We start from the raw sequence: 14,072 nt of genomic DNA on the forward strand, positions 1-14,072 counted from the left end.
TAGTAGCTAGTAACAGAGTTATGAGATTATCCTAGTAGATAGTAACAGAGTTATGAGATTATACTAGTAGCTAGTAACTCACAAGTCTGTGTTTTAGATTCCAACTCTACTGCGGGTAACTGTTTCCATTGTTACAACCAGTACACTTGATATTGTATTAATTATTACCGCATATACTCATGTTTACATCGATCGCATGTATACGCGGTCCATGTACATTGTAAATGCACAAACATCTACTTAACAGTTTGCAATATAAGTTTTTAGAGTTATAAAATTTTGCTGAACACTTCCTCAAATATATTATATTACTTGTTAAATTTAAAACTGGCACGTAGCAGTGCAGCACAAAATAGTGGCTGCCATTTTATGATTTAGCTTGCAATGTTAAGCTTGTTTACTGGTAATACATGCTATCTTTTCCCCGACATTTGATACCGGTAATTCTCTGAAGTTATTTAAACATTTATATGAAGAAACATCGTTGTTTGTGTTTTAGTTAGCGTTTGTTATGGCTTTTTATACCATGGTGTGTATAAAAAGCCATAACTTATGCTTATGATATAACAGAGGTTTCTTTTTATTTTCACACCACTTTATTTAACCCGATAGCAACATGTCCATAAATGTTAATCATGTGTAAGTCAGCCTCAAAAATTTGACCATAAAATCGTCACCCAGAAATGCGACTGTTGAGTATATACGGTATTTAGCTTCTATATTGTAGCCATAGTATTTTACCATTTACTCTTTTATTGGACGTTGAAGTTGTTTTCTTTCGGCACTAACCACAACTCCTGCATGGAATACTGTTTTATCCACCATTGAAGTATCACTGAGGGGGCTATATTCTGACAGTGTTCTCATGTGAACACTTAAGGTCCAAACACACTAGGCGATTTTATCACGAGCGTCATGAGGAGGGTGGCGATATCGCTGACGTGTGCATAAACACACTTGAGCGGTTCACTAGCAAAAGATATAATGGGCACGCTCGCAAACTGCCAATAAAATTCCGTATCATAAGTTTCTTCGGAGTTCTTAATAAATTTATGTAAGTCAATATGGCGCCGTCTAAGCAACAACTTAAACAACTTCCGCATTTGTTATTAAACCTATCTCACTTTCATGGATTGTACACTGCCCAGGGGCGGATCTAGGAAAAAAGTGTGTGGTGCAAAATTTGTGTAATATATCTAGAGTGGGAGGGGGTGCGCGGGGCGACCCCCTTACCTGGCCCCGCGCTAGCGGAACTTTTTGAAATTTAGGAATCTTAGAATGAAGGAGAGGTGTGTTTGAGCCCAAAAAAGTGTAATCATTTATTTGCAGCAAACAACAATTTTAGAGGTAAAAATTGACATTAGATATGATTAAGTTAGTGATTTATAATATTCTTTATACTATGTATATCAAGATTACATGTAAACAGAAAGTTAACAAACATTTGTGCAATAAAGTGAAATCAAGACAAAATCAATCACCAAACCTCAACAGCCATTTGGTTTGGCTGTGCAGAAATTAGCCATCATTTCTGCAAACTGCCATAAAAAATGTTTCGTAGTATTAGCTACATAACGATGCTATTATAAAACAGACATATTAGGGCATACTTTTTTGAATTGTTGTTTTGTCGTCGAAAGAAATGATCCAAAGTTCGTTCTTGACCTTTCTTTTGAGACATTTTGCTTTTAAAGTTGCTTGTAGTACTTCTTTCGAAAAAGTTGTTGCTCAATTGGGGATGTTTATTAGGACCATTCTCATTTGTTTAAGCTAAACAAATTCAGGTCAATGTTATTAAAACTGGTTCGTTACAACGAGCTCTACTAGGCCGTTTTTGTTCATTTCCTCCCAAAGCAAGTTCTCAGTGAAATGAATTGTAATTTACTCAATTCTTGATAGATTTAAAAAATTTTGTTTTAAATTTTTTTTGCCATATTTATGGTGGTGCATTTGCACCATATGCACCACAGTAGATCCGCCCCTGCTGCCTACACTACAAGAAGACATAAGAAAAAACGATTATTGTATTTTTAACTAATATTTTTACGATTTTTGTACATATTTTATTTGTAATTGTTTTTTATATTTAATATATTAAATATTTACCACTCTCAAGATGGTCAACCTGCGCAACTATTGACTCCAAATGTTGGTTTTCAACTCGGATTTTTTGTAATTTTTGTTTGTTATGGTGTGCAGGACTGGGAGTGCTTGTTTGTTATGGTGTGCAGGACTGGGAGTGCTTGTTTGTTATGGTGTGCAGGACTGGGAGTGCTTGTTTGTTATGGTGTGCAGGACTGGGAGTGCTTGTTTGTTATGGTGTGCAGGACTGGGAGTGCTTGTTTGTTATGGTGTGCAGGACTGGGAGTGCTTGTTTGTTATGGTGTGCAGGACTGGGAGTGCTTGTTTGTTATGGTGTGCAGGACTGGGAGTGCTTGTTTGTTATGGTGTGCAGGACTGGGAGTGTTTGTTTGTTATGGTGTGCAGGACTGGGAGTGCTTGTTTGTTATGGTGTGCAGGACTGGGAGTGCTTGTTTGTTATGGTGTGCAGGACTGGGAGTGCTTGTTTGTTATGGTGTGCAGGACTGGGAGTGCTATTATTAAATTTATGAACAATTCAGTGTTCGTTCTGAAGATGCTTTAATCGTAACAAAATAGCCAATTGTCGCTGCTATATGTTGGTGAACATCGATAAGAAATAATTAACCGCCATAAAATTGCATTCTGGTAAAAACCAACCAATCGAAATGCATCTCGCCAGCGATAAAGTTGTGCTCTGCATGAGCACGCTGAGTGAGTTCTAGCGCAGATTAGCGCCACGCAGCGCGATATCGCTCTAAATATCTCCTAGTGTGTTTTCACCTTTAGGCTCTCCGAGTCACAACCTGACCTAAACGCAGTTTCCATGTCATATAGCTATTGCTTTGCTGCGTTTGGTTGCGTTTAAGGAAAAAAGGGCTATAGGCCAGATTAGTAACAAAATGCATCTGACCTTTACTACAAATCCCTAGTTTTAATCATTATTTTGTTAAATTTATTCGTAGCCATTTCAAGTTTTAAAAATTATATGCTTGTATTTATTTTTATTTCTAGTAAGGATCTTCATATCAGTGCTAAAACTTGGCCTTGTTTTCTACCTCTAGAATTGGCCTCCGGTTGAAGAAGCGGTGTACCTTAGCAGGCACTACTAACACACCTTGTAATGCATCTTTTGTTACAGGGCAAAAAGACTTACATTGGTAGATCTAAAAGTGAAACACTTCCCACTCGATTGCAGGTGGTTTCGCTTTTGCTAATGAAAGTGCTTTGGTTTACGCATATTGAACTCTGATCCTTTAGTGGTAGTCCGCTTGTGGAGATCAATGGTGGCATGGCACCGGTCTGTCGAGTGTGAGTTACAGTTAGGAGACCGCATGAAAGTCTGAATTTACAACAACGTTCGTTATTTTGGAGTTGTCTTGCTAAGTATTTGACTGGTGCTCGGCTTTGCCTCGCTCAATCCCTCTGTACATTATTGACCAATTATTTTAGTTCTTTCAACGGTACACTCTGACACTTGAATGAACAGCATTTTCAGGAACAAGTTCCTATTTTGTTATTATTTCTTGAAGTGAGTTGGCTTTTCTCTGACTGTAGGGAGAATCATTAAAGCGCTTTAACCCTCGGGTAAGCCTCCTAGTTCAGATCCATCATCTTACGGTCTCACACTTTGCCACCTTCGCTCACTATTGCTTGGCTTCAAGCCTATCCAACCTTTTGAAATAATGTTCGGTGCGCTGGTTTTTGCTGCTGCTTTGGGTCACCACTGGTCTTCAGTGTTTTTCTGACTTGCCATGAAATAGCAATAATAGCTATAATGCATAGACTAAACTAGTTTCTTTAAATAGCTCCATGGAATGTTGCATGTTATTACCAAGTACATGTGATGTTTACAAGCAGTCTTGGATCGCAGGCTCCTCGCATACCTTTACAGTGCTATGTCCCTGCATGTCAGTCAGTACTACTGGCAAAAATATTGGTATTCAATTTGTTTGACCCAGACACAATAGCTATAAGGATTGTCTCCACATTGTACTCTTTTTCAAGACACTTTTTGCTGTCTAGCTGGCTTGAGATCCAATGGCTATGCAGCCCTCACTTGTCACATTGGTTTTCTTTGCATAGGGTGTAAAAAGTTAGGACCAGTTAGCTTGGCCATACTCCTCATTCTGTTGCAACTTGTTAATCACGACAGGTCACAATGATTATATGGTTGATGTTCTAAGACACATAATATTACCTGAAGTATCAGTGTTTTGCCTCATATTGGAAATGTATGTTAATTATATTCATCTTGTTATACGACAATCATGGTCGCTGACTAATAGTGTATTAGTGCATGGTGAGACGACTCCTAGTCAAGATGTAGCTTATTTTAACAATGCATGAATTGTGATTTTATTCCATATTTAATAATAACAAATTGTGGTTTAAGCTGTTTTCAAGCATTTGAAGGTATTAATTTTCTTGTATAAAAAATCTGCAAATATACTTGGCAAGTATGATATTTTACTATTAGAATTATCAAAGTAATTCTTATACTGTTTTATATTTGGTTTTTATTCATGTATAGTAGATGGTGTCTGCATGTATTCATAAGAATACAACAACTTTCTTTTCTAGAAATTGACATATTTGCTTTGGAATACTCAAACCAAACACTCATAATTTTATTCATGCCCGTGATTATCTCATGTGGTCACAAGTCCTCACTGATTGTATTGTTCTACTAGTAAGTTTGTGTCGGATGTATTCTAGAACCAGGAGCCTGAGAGGGAGGACTTCGGTCATCTCCCTCCGCAACAGCAGAAGAAACAACTCAAAGAAAAGATTAAACACCTGAAGCATCAGATCACGAAGGAGCGTGCAGAGAGGTGAGTGGGAACTACTAGTGAGAACTACTAACCTGGGATTGCATGTACACAAACGTTTGATTCTAAAAGGCTTACAATGATTTGAATTTTATGAATGTTGAGTTGGTGTTAGATCTCCGTTAGATCTCCCAGAATACTGGCTGTGAGAGACTTCAAAATTAATATTTTGACATGAGGCAAACATGTACTAACTGACCTAACCGTGGCTCTTATGAAGTTAAAATTATTATACTAAAGCGCATATCACTTGGCTGAAGACAAATAAGACCAAAGTATCGCATGACAATGTCACAAAGAAATACAACTCTCGTCAGCTATTAGTAATCTGCTAGCAAACTTGACAACTACGGTGAAGGACTATTCGGAGCTGCTCATACATGTTAACCTATAATAGTGAGGGATATGTGATGCTGTGTAAGTCAGTGCATTTGACTGTGTTAAGTTATATGTGACAATGATACAGCCCATGCATATTTGTGGTAGGTAACACCAATGATTAAGATCTTTGTCTTATTCAGGAATAAAGTATGTGTAGAATAAGCTATCAGCCATATTCAGTATATGTGCTTCAAGCTTCTCACCGTTAATCATGAAACCTTGTTTATGGACAACACATATATAATAAGCCGTTAGTAGTCTTTTCGTAAGAAGGCAAAAACCATTGTCAACCACAGCAGTTATACATTGACCGCTGATTTATATTTCTATCTTTCTGATGTCAGTGTTTTAATGCTGAGATAATCATGCATATATCGGGTCACCTCAATGAGGTCAATCTCCAGGTATTGTAAAATTTGCCCAATACTCCAGACATAGCTGAGTGGTATCATTACCAACTCTTCTTCTAATGTACCCACTCCAATGTAGCTGTTCTTGTAACTGGCTGGTATTTATATTCATTGTATACATGTCACACCTGTATACAGGATACAGGTGTGACATGTAGTTGCTAGTACAGGTCCATCCATATTTTGCAGTTCCTCTACCATTTCCGGAAATAACATTATTGTTGTTAATATTTACTGCTTCCTCTATCACATTGAGACCCACTTATACTTATGCAGTTTCCTTGGCATACCAATACGGAATACATTCCTATGAAGTATACCTCCTATAACGTAAATTCCGGATAACGTAAATAATTTATATGAAGTTGTTGCTTCGTATTACGTAAAAGATTCCTTATGACGTAAAGTGTCAAGTCAGGGCGAGTTCTCAAATTCGATTTGAATGGTAGCCTATCTCGCCGCACTTACGAGAGAAAAAACGACGTGCGTATAGCATTATCTCTATTACGTATACAACTTCCGTTGCATTCTAATTTTTCGTAATAGATCATCAGATGTGTTGGCAAAACGGAGAATAAGGTAGCTGCGCAATCATTCAAAAATACTTGAAGGCAATCGATTGGTGCAGGCGTTACAACGTCGGTCCACCAATCTGAATGTGACGAGTTGGAGTATCGTCGAAAGTTATCTTTTATCCTAGCCTTGATCCCTGGATACAGATAGACGAAGAACAGGTAGTACTATTCTTTTTATAGTAAAAATATTTTTTTGTTTTGCTTTTTTGTAGACATCTAAAATATTTGTTATTAGTTTTATTTTGCAAGATAGGCTTTGCTGCGTAGAAAAGATAACCAAATCATTGTAAACGAATGTCGAAGATGTGCGCTTCCCATCAACTTATCGTAAACTTATTGCAATCATAGTCTATAAAACCAGTGAAATTGATCAGAAAAAAGGAGAAAAGTTGTCAATGCAAATCAATAATACTGCGGTTACGGTACAGCCCACAAATTAAAAAGCTAAGTCTAGTTTTTTCTTTTTGTATGGCCAAAGGGGTGAGTTTGGAAAGATCTTAGAACGGATTAGACAATTTACATGTATTTTACTGTTCGTGTAAAGTTAATGCTCTATAACATATACTTTCCTGGAACGGATTATTTACGTTGTAGGAGCGTCTACTTTATTTATGGACTGATTGTTAATTCCTTGGTTGATTTCACTATGTCTGACTTCAAGGCCAATAAGTACATTTTCTGTGAACCCTACTCCGTAAGCATACCACGGCTCGCTGCCAGTGATGTTTACCTGTACACAAGCTCAGCATTATAGTCAATGTATTTCGAACTTGTTCTAGCTTTGAGATATCCCAATTATGAATGAATCCATTTGTGGAACTATAGAATAAAATTTAGGACAGTTAATATTTTTTTAGGCTACCTGATTAACCAATTTAGGCTACCTAAATCGGTTAATCAACTGAAATACTGCTTTTATTCAGCCGGCTATGGTTGACTGTGGAGCATGAGGCTCGATGATCCAAAAAATGCAAATTACCTCTTTTAGGCATACCATTTCATTCAAATTGCAAGTTCTTGAACCGTTTAAAGGACTTTATCACTTGTTCAAATTAGAAAGTTTTTAGAGGCTGAAGTATGTTGTAGCTCAGTTTTAACATTGTTGTGTATTTAATCATAACCGAAAGTGTCATCGCAGCATTACCATACGGCATCCTATTAATGTTATGTCCCAAATATAACCATTCATATATTGAGCGATAATCTGTATTGAGTCACAATAATTACAAGTTATCCTATGTTGCTTTTATTTCTAAATGTTTTTAAAGTCAGCCAAGCATAAACCTGGTCAATATTTTTTAATTGTTTAATCGAGTATGCTTAGCTGTTCCTCAAACAAAGATGGTAGAGGGATGAAAACAGGATTGTTTTTGCAATGTCGGTATTTCATAAATGCATTATATAAAGACGCATTGTGGGAGGTAAATTTGAAGTTAGTTTTGGTGGCAAATAGAAAATTGGTTTGTTTCTCCAAGTTTACAGAAATTCCACCAAGTTTTTTGGTGTCATTTTTATTATATTTGTTAGAATTTCAAAACAATTTGGCTGAATTTGTTTATTGCAAAGTTGTAGCAAACACCAAGCACCTGCATTGTTGCCATGTGCGATAAGCATTGTACTGCATTGCCAAAACACAGTCTGCATAGATTACGGGCGGTTCAATTTCTTTGTAGTTTAAGCCAGTAATGTATTTTATTAAGGTATATTAGTTTCGTTTGGCGAATGACAAAAATTTACCGAGATTGAAATTGTCATTAATACCTCATGAGATAAGTTAATATTGTTTCAGTATCTAAAGATTTTCAATGTTGTCAATTGATAAAAAGGGTTAGGTGAGCTGATATGAGACTTGGTATGCAATCAGTAGCTCATTCAAAATGATGTTTTCCACTTACCTTGTGGTAAAAACATAAAATATCGTGAATCCATGTTTTGGATGCATTTTGTTGTTTTCTCAATATGAAAAAACAACAAAATTCATCCAAAACACGGATTCACGATTCAACAAAGATGCATCATTTTTTCTGATGATACTTGTAGAAGTCTCAAGTCAATAAGTCAGTAAGATGAATGCGTAAAGAACGCAATCGGCCAAATCATTACAACTCCAGCTTATTTCACACCTTATTGGGTTTATTGGTGTTCCTTTAGAAATTTATATTTTACAAACATTTAATGTCGATATCACTTACGCCAGTGTTTTCCCTACGGTTGCTGTGTTTTAATTATTGATGTCCAGCCTTCTTTTGTTGAAGGGAGGGTCTCGTTAAGATGCAAGACGTATATAGAGGCAACCCCAAGTTAGGTGATGCTAACTCAGTCAACAGTCAGCTTGATGATAACAAAATAAAGATGGATAATCTTGAAGCAGAGATGGCAAAATATGAGGTATGGTACAATTCGAGGACATGATGTGTATAGTGTATGTGTGTATAGTGTATGTGTGTATAGTGTATGTGTATATGTGTATAGTGCATGTGTGTATAGTGTATGTGTATAGTGTATGTGTATAGTGTATGTGTGTATAGTGTATGTGTATAGTGTATGTGTATAGTGTATGTGTATAGTATTAAGGTATTTAAGGGATTTGTGTTCAATGTCATGGCAACACGAGAGGAGGAAATCTCACATGGTCTATGCATGTAGAATTGCTAAAGGGTCATTACCACCTGCTGTCACAGCGCATATTATCAAATCCATTGCTTAAAACACTTCCCCTTTTCAAATCGGCTAAGTATCAACGTTTGCAAGGATCCTCTTTTATGAGAGATCAATATTGAAGAACCAACTGTACGCACATGTTGTATGTACGTGTTGTATGCACATGTTGTATGTACATGTTGTATGCACACGTTGTATGCACATTTATGTACGTGTTGTATGCACATGTTGTATGTACCTGTTGTATGTACATCATAAATGCAGTCTCTACCACCTTCAGGGCTACCTGGCGACTGCTAGTGGCAGCGGAGGAACACCTAATATGGTTAGGCGGCAATCAATCGGATCCCATCACAGTACACACTCAGCTGACATCTCCACTCCAAGTATGTTTCTTCTGTGTGTTAATTTTTATGAATGCACTTCGGGAAAAATTTTTTCCCTTTGGATGAAGGGTGTGAAGACAGGTTTAGAACTTGAGGCACTTGTTTTTTGGAGAGCGTTTACTAACTCATCTCTACCACGCTTGCGGAAGTCATTGTTGAAAATATGGTCTGTTATTCTTGTTGTAGTAAATGGCAATACTCCAAACAACGTCTCTGGCCAGACTCCAAACAGCGTCTCTGGCCAGACTCCCAACAGGTCAACAATGTAAGTGTAAACATTATATTCGCGTCAAGTCTTTGTGAGCCAGAAATTTAGTGTTGTTCTGCATAGTAGTAATTATCATTTACAAATAGATGAATAAATCTGATAGTAATAGCTGTTTGTACACATAACAGGGTCTAAAGACCCTAATAGAAGATCTGCCAAGAGGGAGCGCTTGCAAAATGTCAAAATTTAGCAGATGTGCTAAGCATATGTCCATTTTGCCTTCTTGGCCTCTCATCAGCATAGAAAGTTTTTACTTGATGCGTATATTAGATTACATGTCATTCCTTTTGTGATTTCAGTAAAGGTTTGTTTGGTAATTATGGAATAAACATGTACCAGCTATATATATATATATATATATATATTCATGCAATATATATATATATATATATATTCATGCAGCAATACATTGGTTTCTTCAATCAAATAGGATGATAATCCTAAACAATAATAATTAAACCAATAATGATCAGCCCCAATACTTCTACATTTATATTCCAGCTGCTTCAACAGTCAGTAGGGTTGACCAGATGAGATCAATGCTTGCCACGAAACCTTACGAAAGTTAAATATTTGTCATTTGACAATTGTTAGGTTTCTCTCTGCAACCTCGATCAACCCGGCATCAGAGCCTACATATATAGCTGTTGTGTTGTAGCTCTACATACTCAGTGCAAAGTCACCTAAGTGCTCACCATAGTGGCTATTATGACGATGAGTTGCACGCCCTTGACTATGCGCGGTAATTGCCTGAGTGATTTTCTGAACTATCTTTCCTTCTCTTGAAGCCTCTTCTCACGTCTCATTTAAATTCTCTTATTAACACCGTGTATAATTCACTGAACAAGGATATTTAATGGTGATCTATGAATACAACGGAAATTGTACTTGGGTCTATTGCTCTGACATCACTAATCTCATTTCTATCATTTCTGCTTATAGTAGCTAGTGCCACTCTTACTGCTGCGTGTTTACGTGTATATTGTGCATCTATGATTGGTAGTGCAACGGCTATATGACAGCTTGTATTGCATATTTGATTTTAATGATGGTACAGAAATGTTTGAATTACTTGCTGCTACATACATGGTTGTCGAGTTTGTTTTTCTAAGCATGGTTTTTGCGTGCTCATTATTGAGAAATGCATGTTCCCAAAATTGGTTATAATACAAGAATGTTCGTCTCAGCTTTACTTACATGAAATGGGAGCTCAAAACCGGAGACCAAAGTGTAAACTGGTAAGTTCTACAAGTTGAGAATCGAAGATACATTATTTTTCCCGTAATCTTGAGCTTACCTCTGTTGCAGGGTTAACAGTGTCGATAGTTTTGACGATGAGTTTGATGACGAGCCATCGGCTCCTATTGGAACAGCAACTGCACTATACCCATTTGATGGTGCGTATATAAGTTGTGGTCTACATACCATATTGTGCCAACAATTCCGTTCGCAAGTCATTTCACATGCTTGATAGATCTCTCAATCTATCAAGCAGCCAAATTTACTCTAGCTGATGGTAGCCAAGTTTTTCGAGATCCCCAAGAGCTAATTTTAGATAGCGCAAGCAATACAATCAGGCTGACAGTATTGGAGACAATTTATGTGTCACCAGGAAACAATAAACGATGCCCGATGTTTTAGTTTGGTTAACATTTCTGTTTAGTTTATTTGCAGTGGAGATAGGTTAACTATCCCCGTTACTCCTATATTTCAAACATTATCGTTACTATTTTGGTGAAAATAAACGTTTACAAAAACAAATGTGAGGTGGGACAAAAAGAGTTGTACTCTAAAACCGAACGACTGATTTTTCATGGTAAGCTACTTATTTTTTCTATTTTAGTTAATATTTTTCAATGTTGTCGATTTCCATGATTCAAAATCAGTCAGCTATAAACAGCTATTATGTGTCCCAAAACATGAAAATGTATTCAATTATACAGCAATTAAAATTTTTTGAGCATTTGCTTTTACAAGTTGCTTTACATAACAAACTTATGCATAAACAATATAGCTAAGAAAATAATCAATGCTTGCTTTTTATGAAAATTCTGAGCTAGACAATTAAATGACTTGGAGTATTTGATTTTATGGAAATACTAGCGAATGCCCGGCGTTCCTTCGGTATTAAAAACAGGTTATAAACAGTGGCAGGTAATGTAGTGGCCTACCACTTGCCATTAGCCTAGCACATTGCCGATGGCTAATTTGAGCAAGCTAGTAAACTTACTAATAGGAGCTGTGACAGCAGGCATAAATAAAGCCTGGTTCCCATATATGTCGCAAAGCACCGGCGACAGCGCCGCAGGCTATTAGCGGCGAAATGGGAACCTGCGCGTCGGGTACCGCCGGTAGTTGCCAGCGGCAACGCAAAAGTTTAGTGCTGTTCAAATTTCAAAAGCCCGCAGGCGAAATGTTCCCGAAATGCACTGTACGGGTGAAAGTCACCATTATAGAAACGGCATGGCGAGCGAACATTTTATTTGATTACGCAATTACCGTACTTTTCGGACTATTAGTCGCTACTTTTTCCTGATTTGAGCCATGCGGCTTATATAAGGGTGCGTCTATTCTGTTGCTTTTTCTTTGACCGCTAGGGCGCATTAACCAGAATCTCCGGTTAGTGCGCCTTTAGCGATGAAAAAAAAAACGAAACAATGCCTAACGGTACTGTTCCATTAGGCGTTAGGTTAAAAAGCGTCGGTTAATACGAAACAGTGCCGTTTTAAACAGGAATGTTGCTGCCGCGGTAAAAAGTACCATGCTGAGTTCTGCGGCCTATACAAAGGTGCGGCCTATTTATTGTTTTATTATCGTTTTTGGAAAATAAAGCAGATGCGGCTTATATAGGAGTGCGGTTTATAGTTCGAAAATTACGGTATGTTTAGCGATGCAGCTTTTATGTGAACAGATGCCGTCGAGCCTAGCGTCGCAAGAGTTTTGCTGCGCAAGTTACCGCCAGAGTCTCGCAATCGATATGGGAACCAGACTTAATGGAGACCGGCATGCATATTTTCACTCACATGGTGACATATATTGCCCAATGATATATAATGCCCAATCTCGGGTAGCTTAATCGGTAAGATATTAGCCTGGCAAACAGGAGGTTCCGAGATCAAATCTTTGCGATGCGGATTCTTCATTCCTATATTTTAATAGCTATAGCCGAACAAACCAAAGTACAGACAAGCTTTGAGACCGAATTTGCTTTTATAAGACTGAGGCGATTCTTAAAATTACTTTATCAGAAGGGGCGTAAAAAATTACCACTAATATAGTCATGTGATTATGTTAAGGTCGGAAAAAATTGTTACGATTAACGCTAGCTACAAATATACCTGCTTTTAGACATTGTTTGTCAACTGTTGTGCCTTTTCATCATTTGAAGAATATTTTGTATCATCAAAAAAGTTTCATCTTTGGAAAGCATGTCAGTTGGTCAAAGTTGCCGTATATCTTCACAGCGACTACCGAAGGTGCTTTGAGCATGTTGCTTGATGAAGAGCTTTCCATAGTTGACAAAGACAATGGTGATGGATGGACAAAAATTAGAAAACCAAATGGCGATGAAGGATTTGTTCCCACCACTTATATAAAAATACACTGACCGGCTAATGGAAACTACTAGAATACAATCAAGCTATTGTAAATTGCGTCTTTCCATGTGCCACTTATTCTACGCCTAATGCTCAAGTATGACCCTCTTTGATGGTGATGACAAATCTTCACCATGTGGAGCCAGCATTACCAAGGGTTATCTTTCTCTTTTTTTAGATCGTGTAGTTTACATCGATTATGTTTTCACATCAATTTTATGCTTTGTCATTTTTTTAACATAATAAAAATCATTGTTACCAATTGAGCAACCTGCTGTGACTCAGCGACTATGAACCTTACATGCTATTGCACCTTTGTACCCTTGTCCTAAATACTAAAATAATGCTTGCACTGATACAGCTAAAACTGATTTGTCGATTTTAATTTTTCGTTGTGAAATTTTGTTAGGGAATATGAGGCTTATTCAATCTATAGAGTATATATATATGTAATATTATATATTATAAATAAAGTACATACACAATGCACTTCTCACGCTGATAATCATCCTGTCGGCTAAAATTTTCTTCGTTCAACAATTACTTTAGTTTTAAAGGTTGACTTGCAACCAAATTCACATTACAGTTATGTGGTATCAAAAGATTCACCATGTCTTACTCTGTTGTGTTGTAGGTGCCACATATGTGGAAATGTGATTACAAGCTCTTAAAAGTTCAAAAACGAAAAGCCGCCATAGATTGGAATCTATTTCTGAAATAGTCATGAAATTTGGTTATCGTCTTGTCACGTGATGTTCTCCCGTGAATTGAAAAGGCAATAAAAAGCTAAATATAAAACTTATCGTAGCACTAGTTTATGACAAACACTTTGAGTTTACCGAAGACCCCGTATCAAATATAGATGCTCACTACTTTACAGTTTTG

General features: G+C 37.1%; 1 protein-coding gene across 9 annotated transcripts in view; it reads left to right on the forward strand.

Moving 5' to 3' along the window:
• Nucleotides 1-13,676, forward strand: part of LOC137402150 (formin-binding protein 1-like) — a 40,078-nt gene extending 26,402 nt beyond the window's left edge. For 3 of the 9 annotated variants that reach the window (XM_068088623.1, XM_068088624.1, XM_068088625.1), the window contains 7 exons: nt 3,637-3,666; nt 4,798-4,913; nt 8,532-8,664; nt 9,218-9,323; nt 9,510-9,588; nt 10,900-10,988; nt 13,056-13,676. In XM_068088623.1, the coding sequence (XP_067944724.1) occupies nt 3,637-3,666; nt 4,798-4,913; nt 8,532-8,664; nt 9,218-9,323; nt 9,510-9,588; nt 10,900-10,988; nt 13,056-13,198 (696 nt within the window). In that variant the 3' untranslated portion in view covers nt 13,199-13,676. Of the gene's footprint in view, nt 1-3,220; nt 3,278-3,636; nt 3,667-4,797; nt 4,914-8,531; nt 8,665-9,217; nt 9,324-9,509; nt 9,589-10,899; nt 10,989-13,055 lie in introns of all 9 variants that reach the window. The other 6 variants (XM_068088628.1, XM_068088620.1, XM_068088621.1 and 3 more) reach the window with 3 other exon arrangements.
• Nucleotides 13,677-14,072: the final 396 nt, after the last annotated feature.

This window comes from Watersipora subatra, chromosome 8, assembly GCF_963576615.1.
Source record: "Watersipora subatra chromosome 8, tzWatSuba1.1, whole genome shotgun sequence".
Classification (NCBI taxonomy): domain Eukaryota; kingdom Metazoa; phylum Bryozoa; class Gymnolaemata; order Cheilostomatida; family Watersiporidae; genus Watersipora; species Watersipora subatra.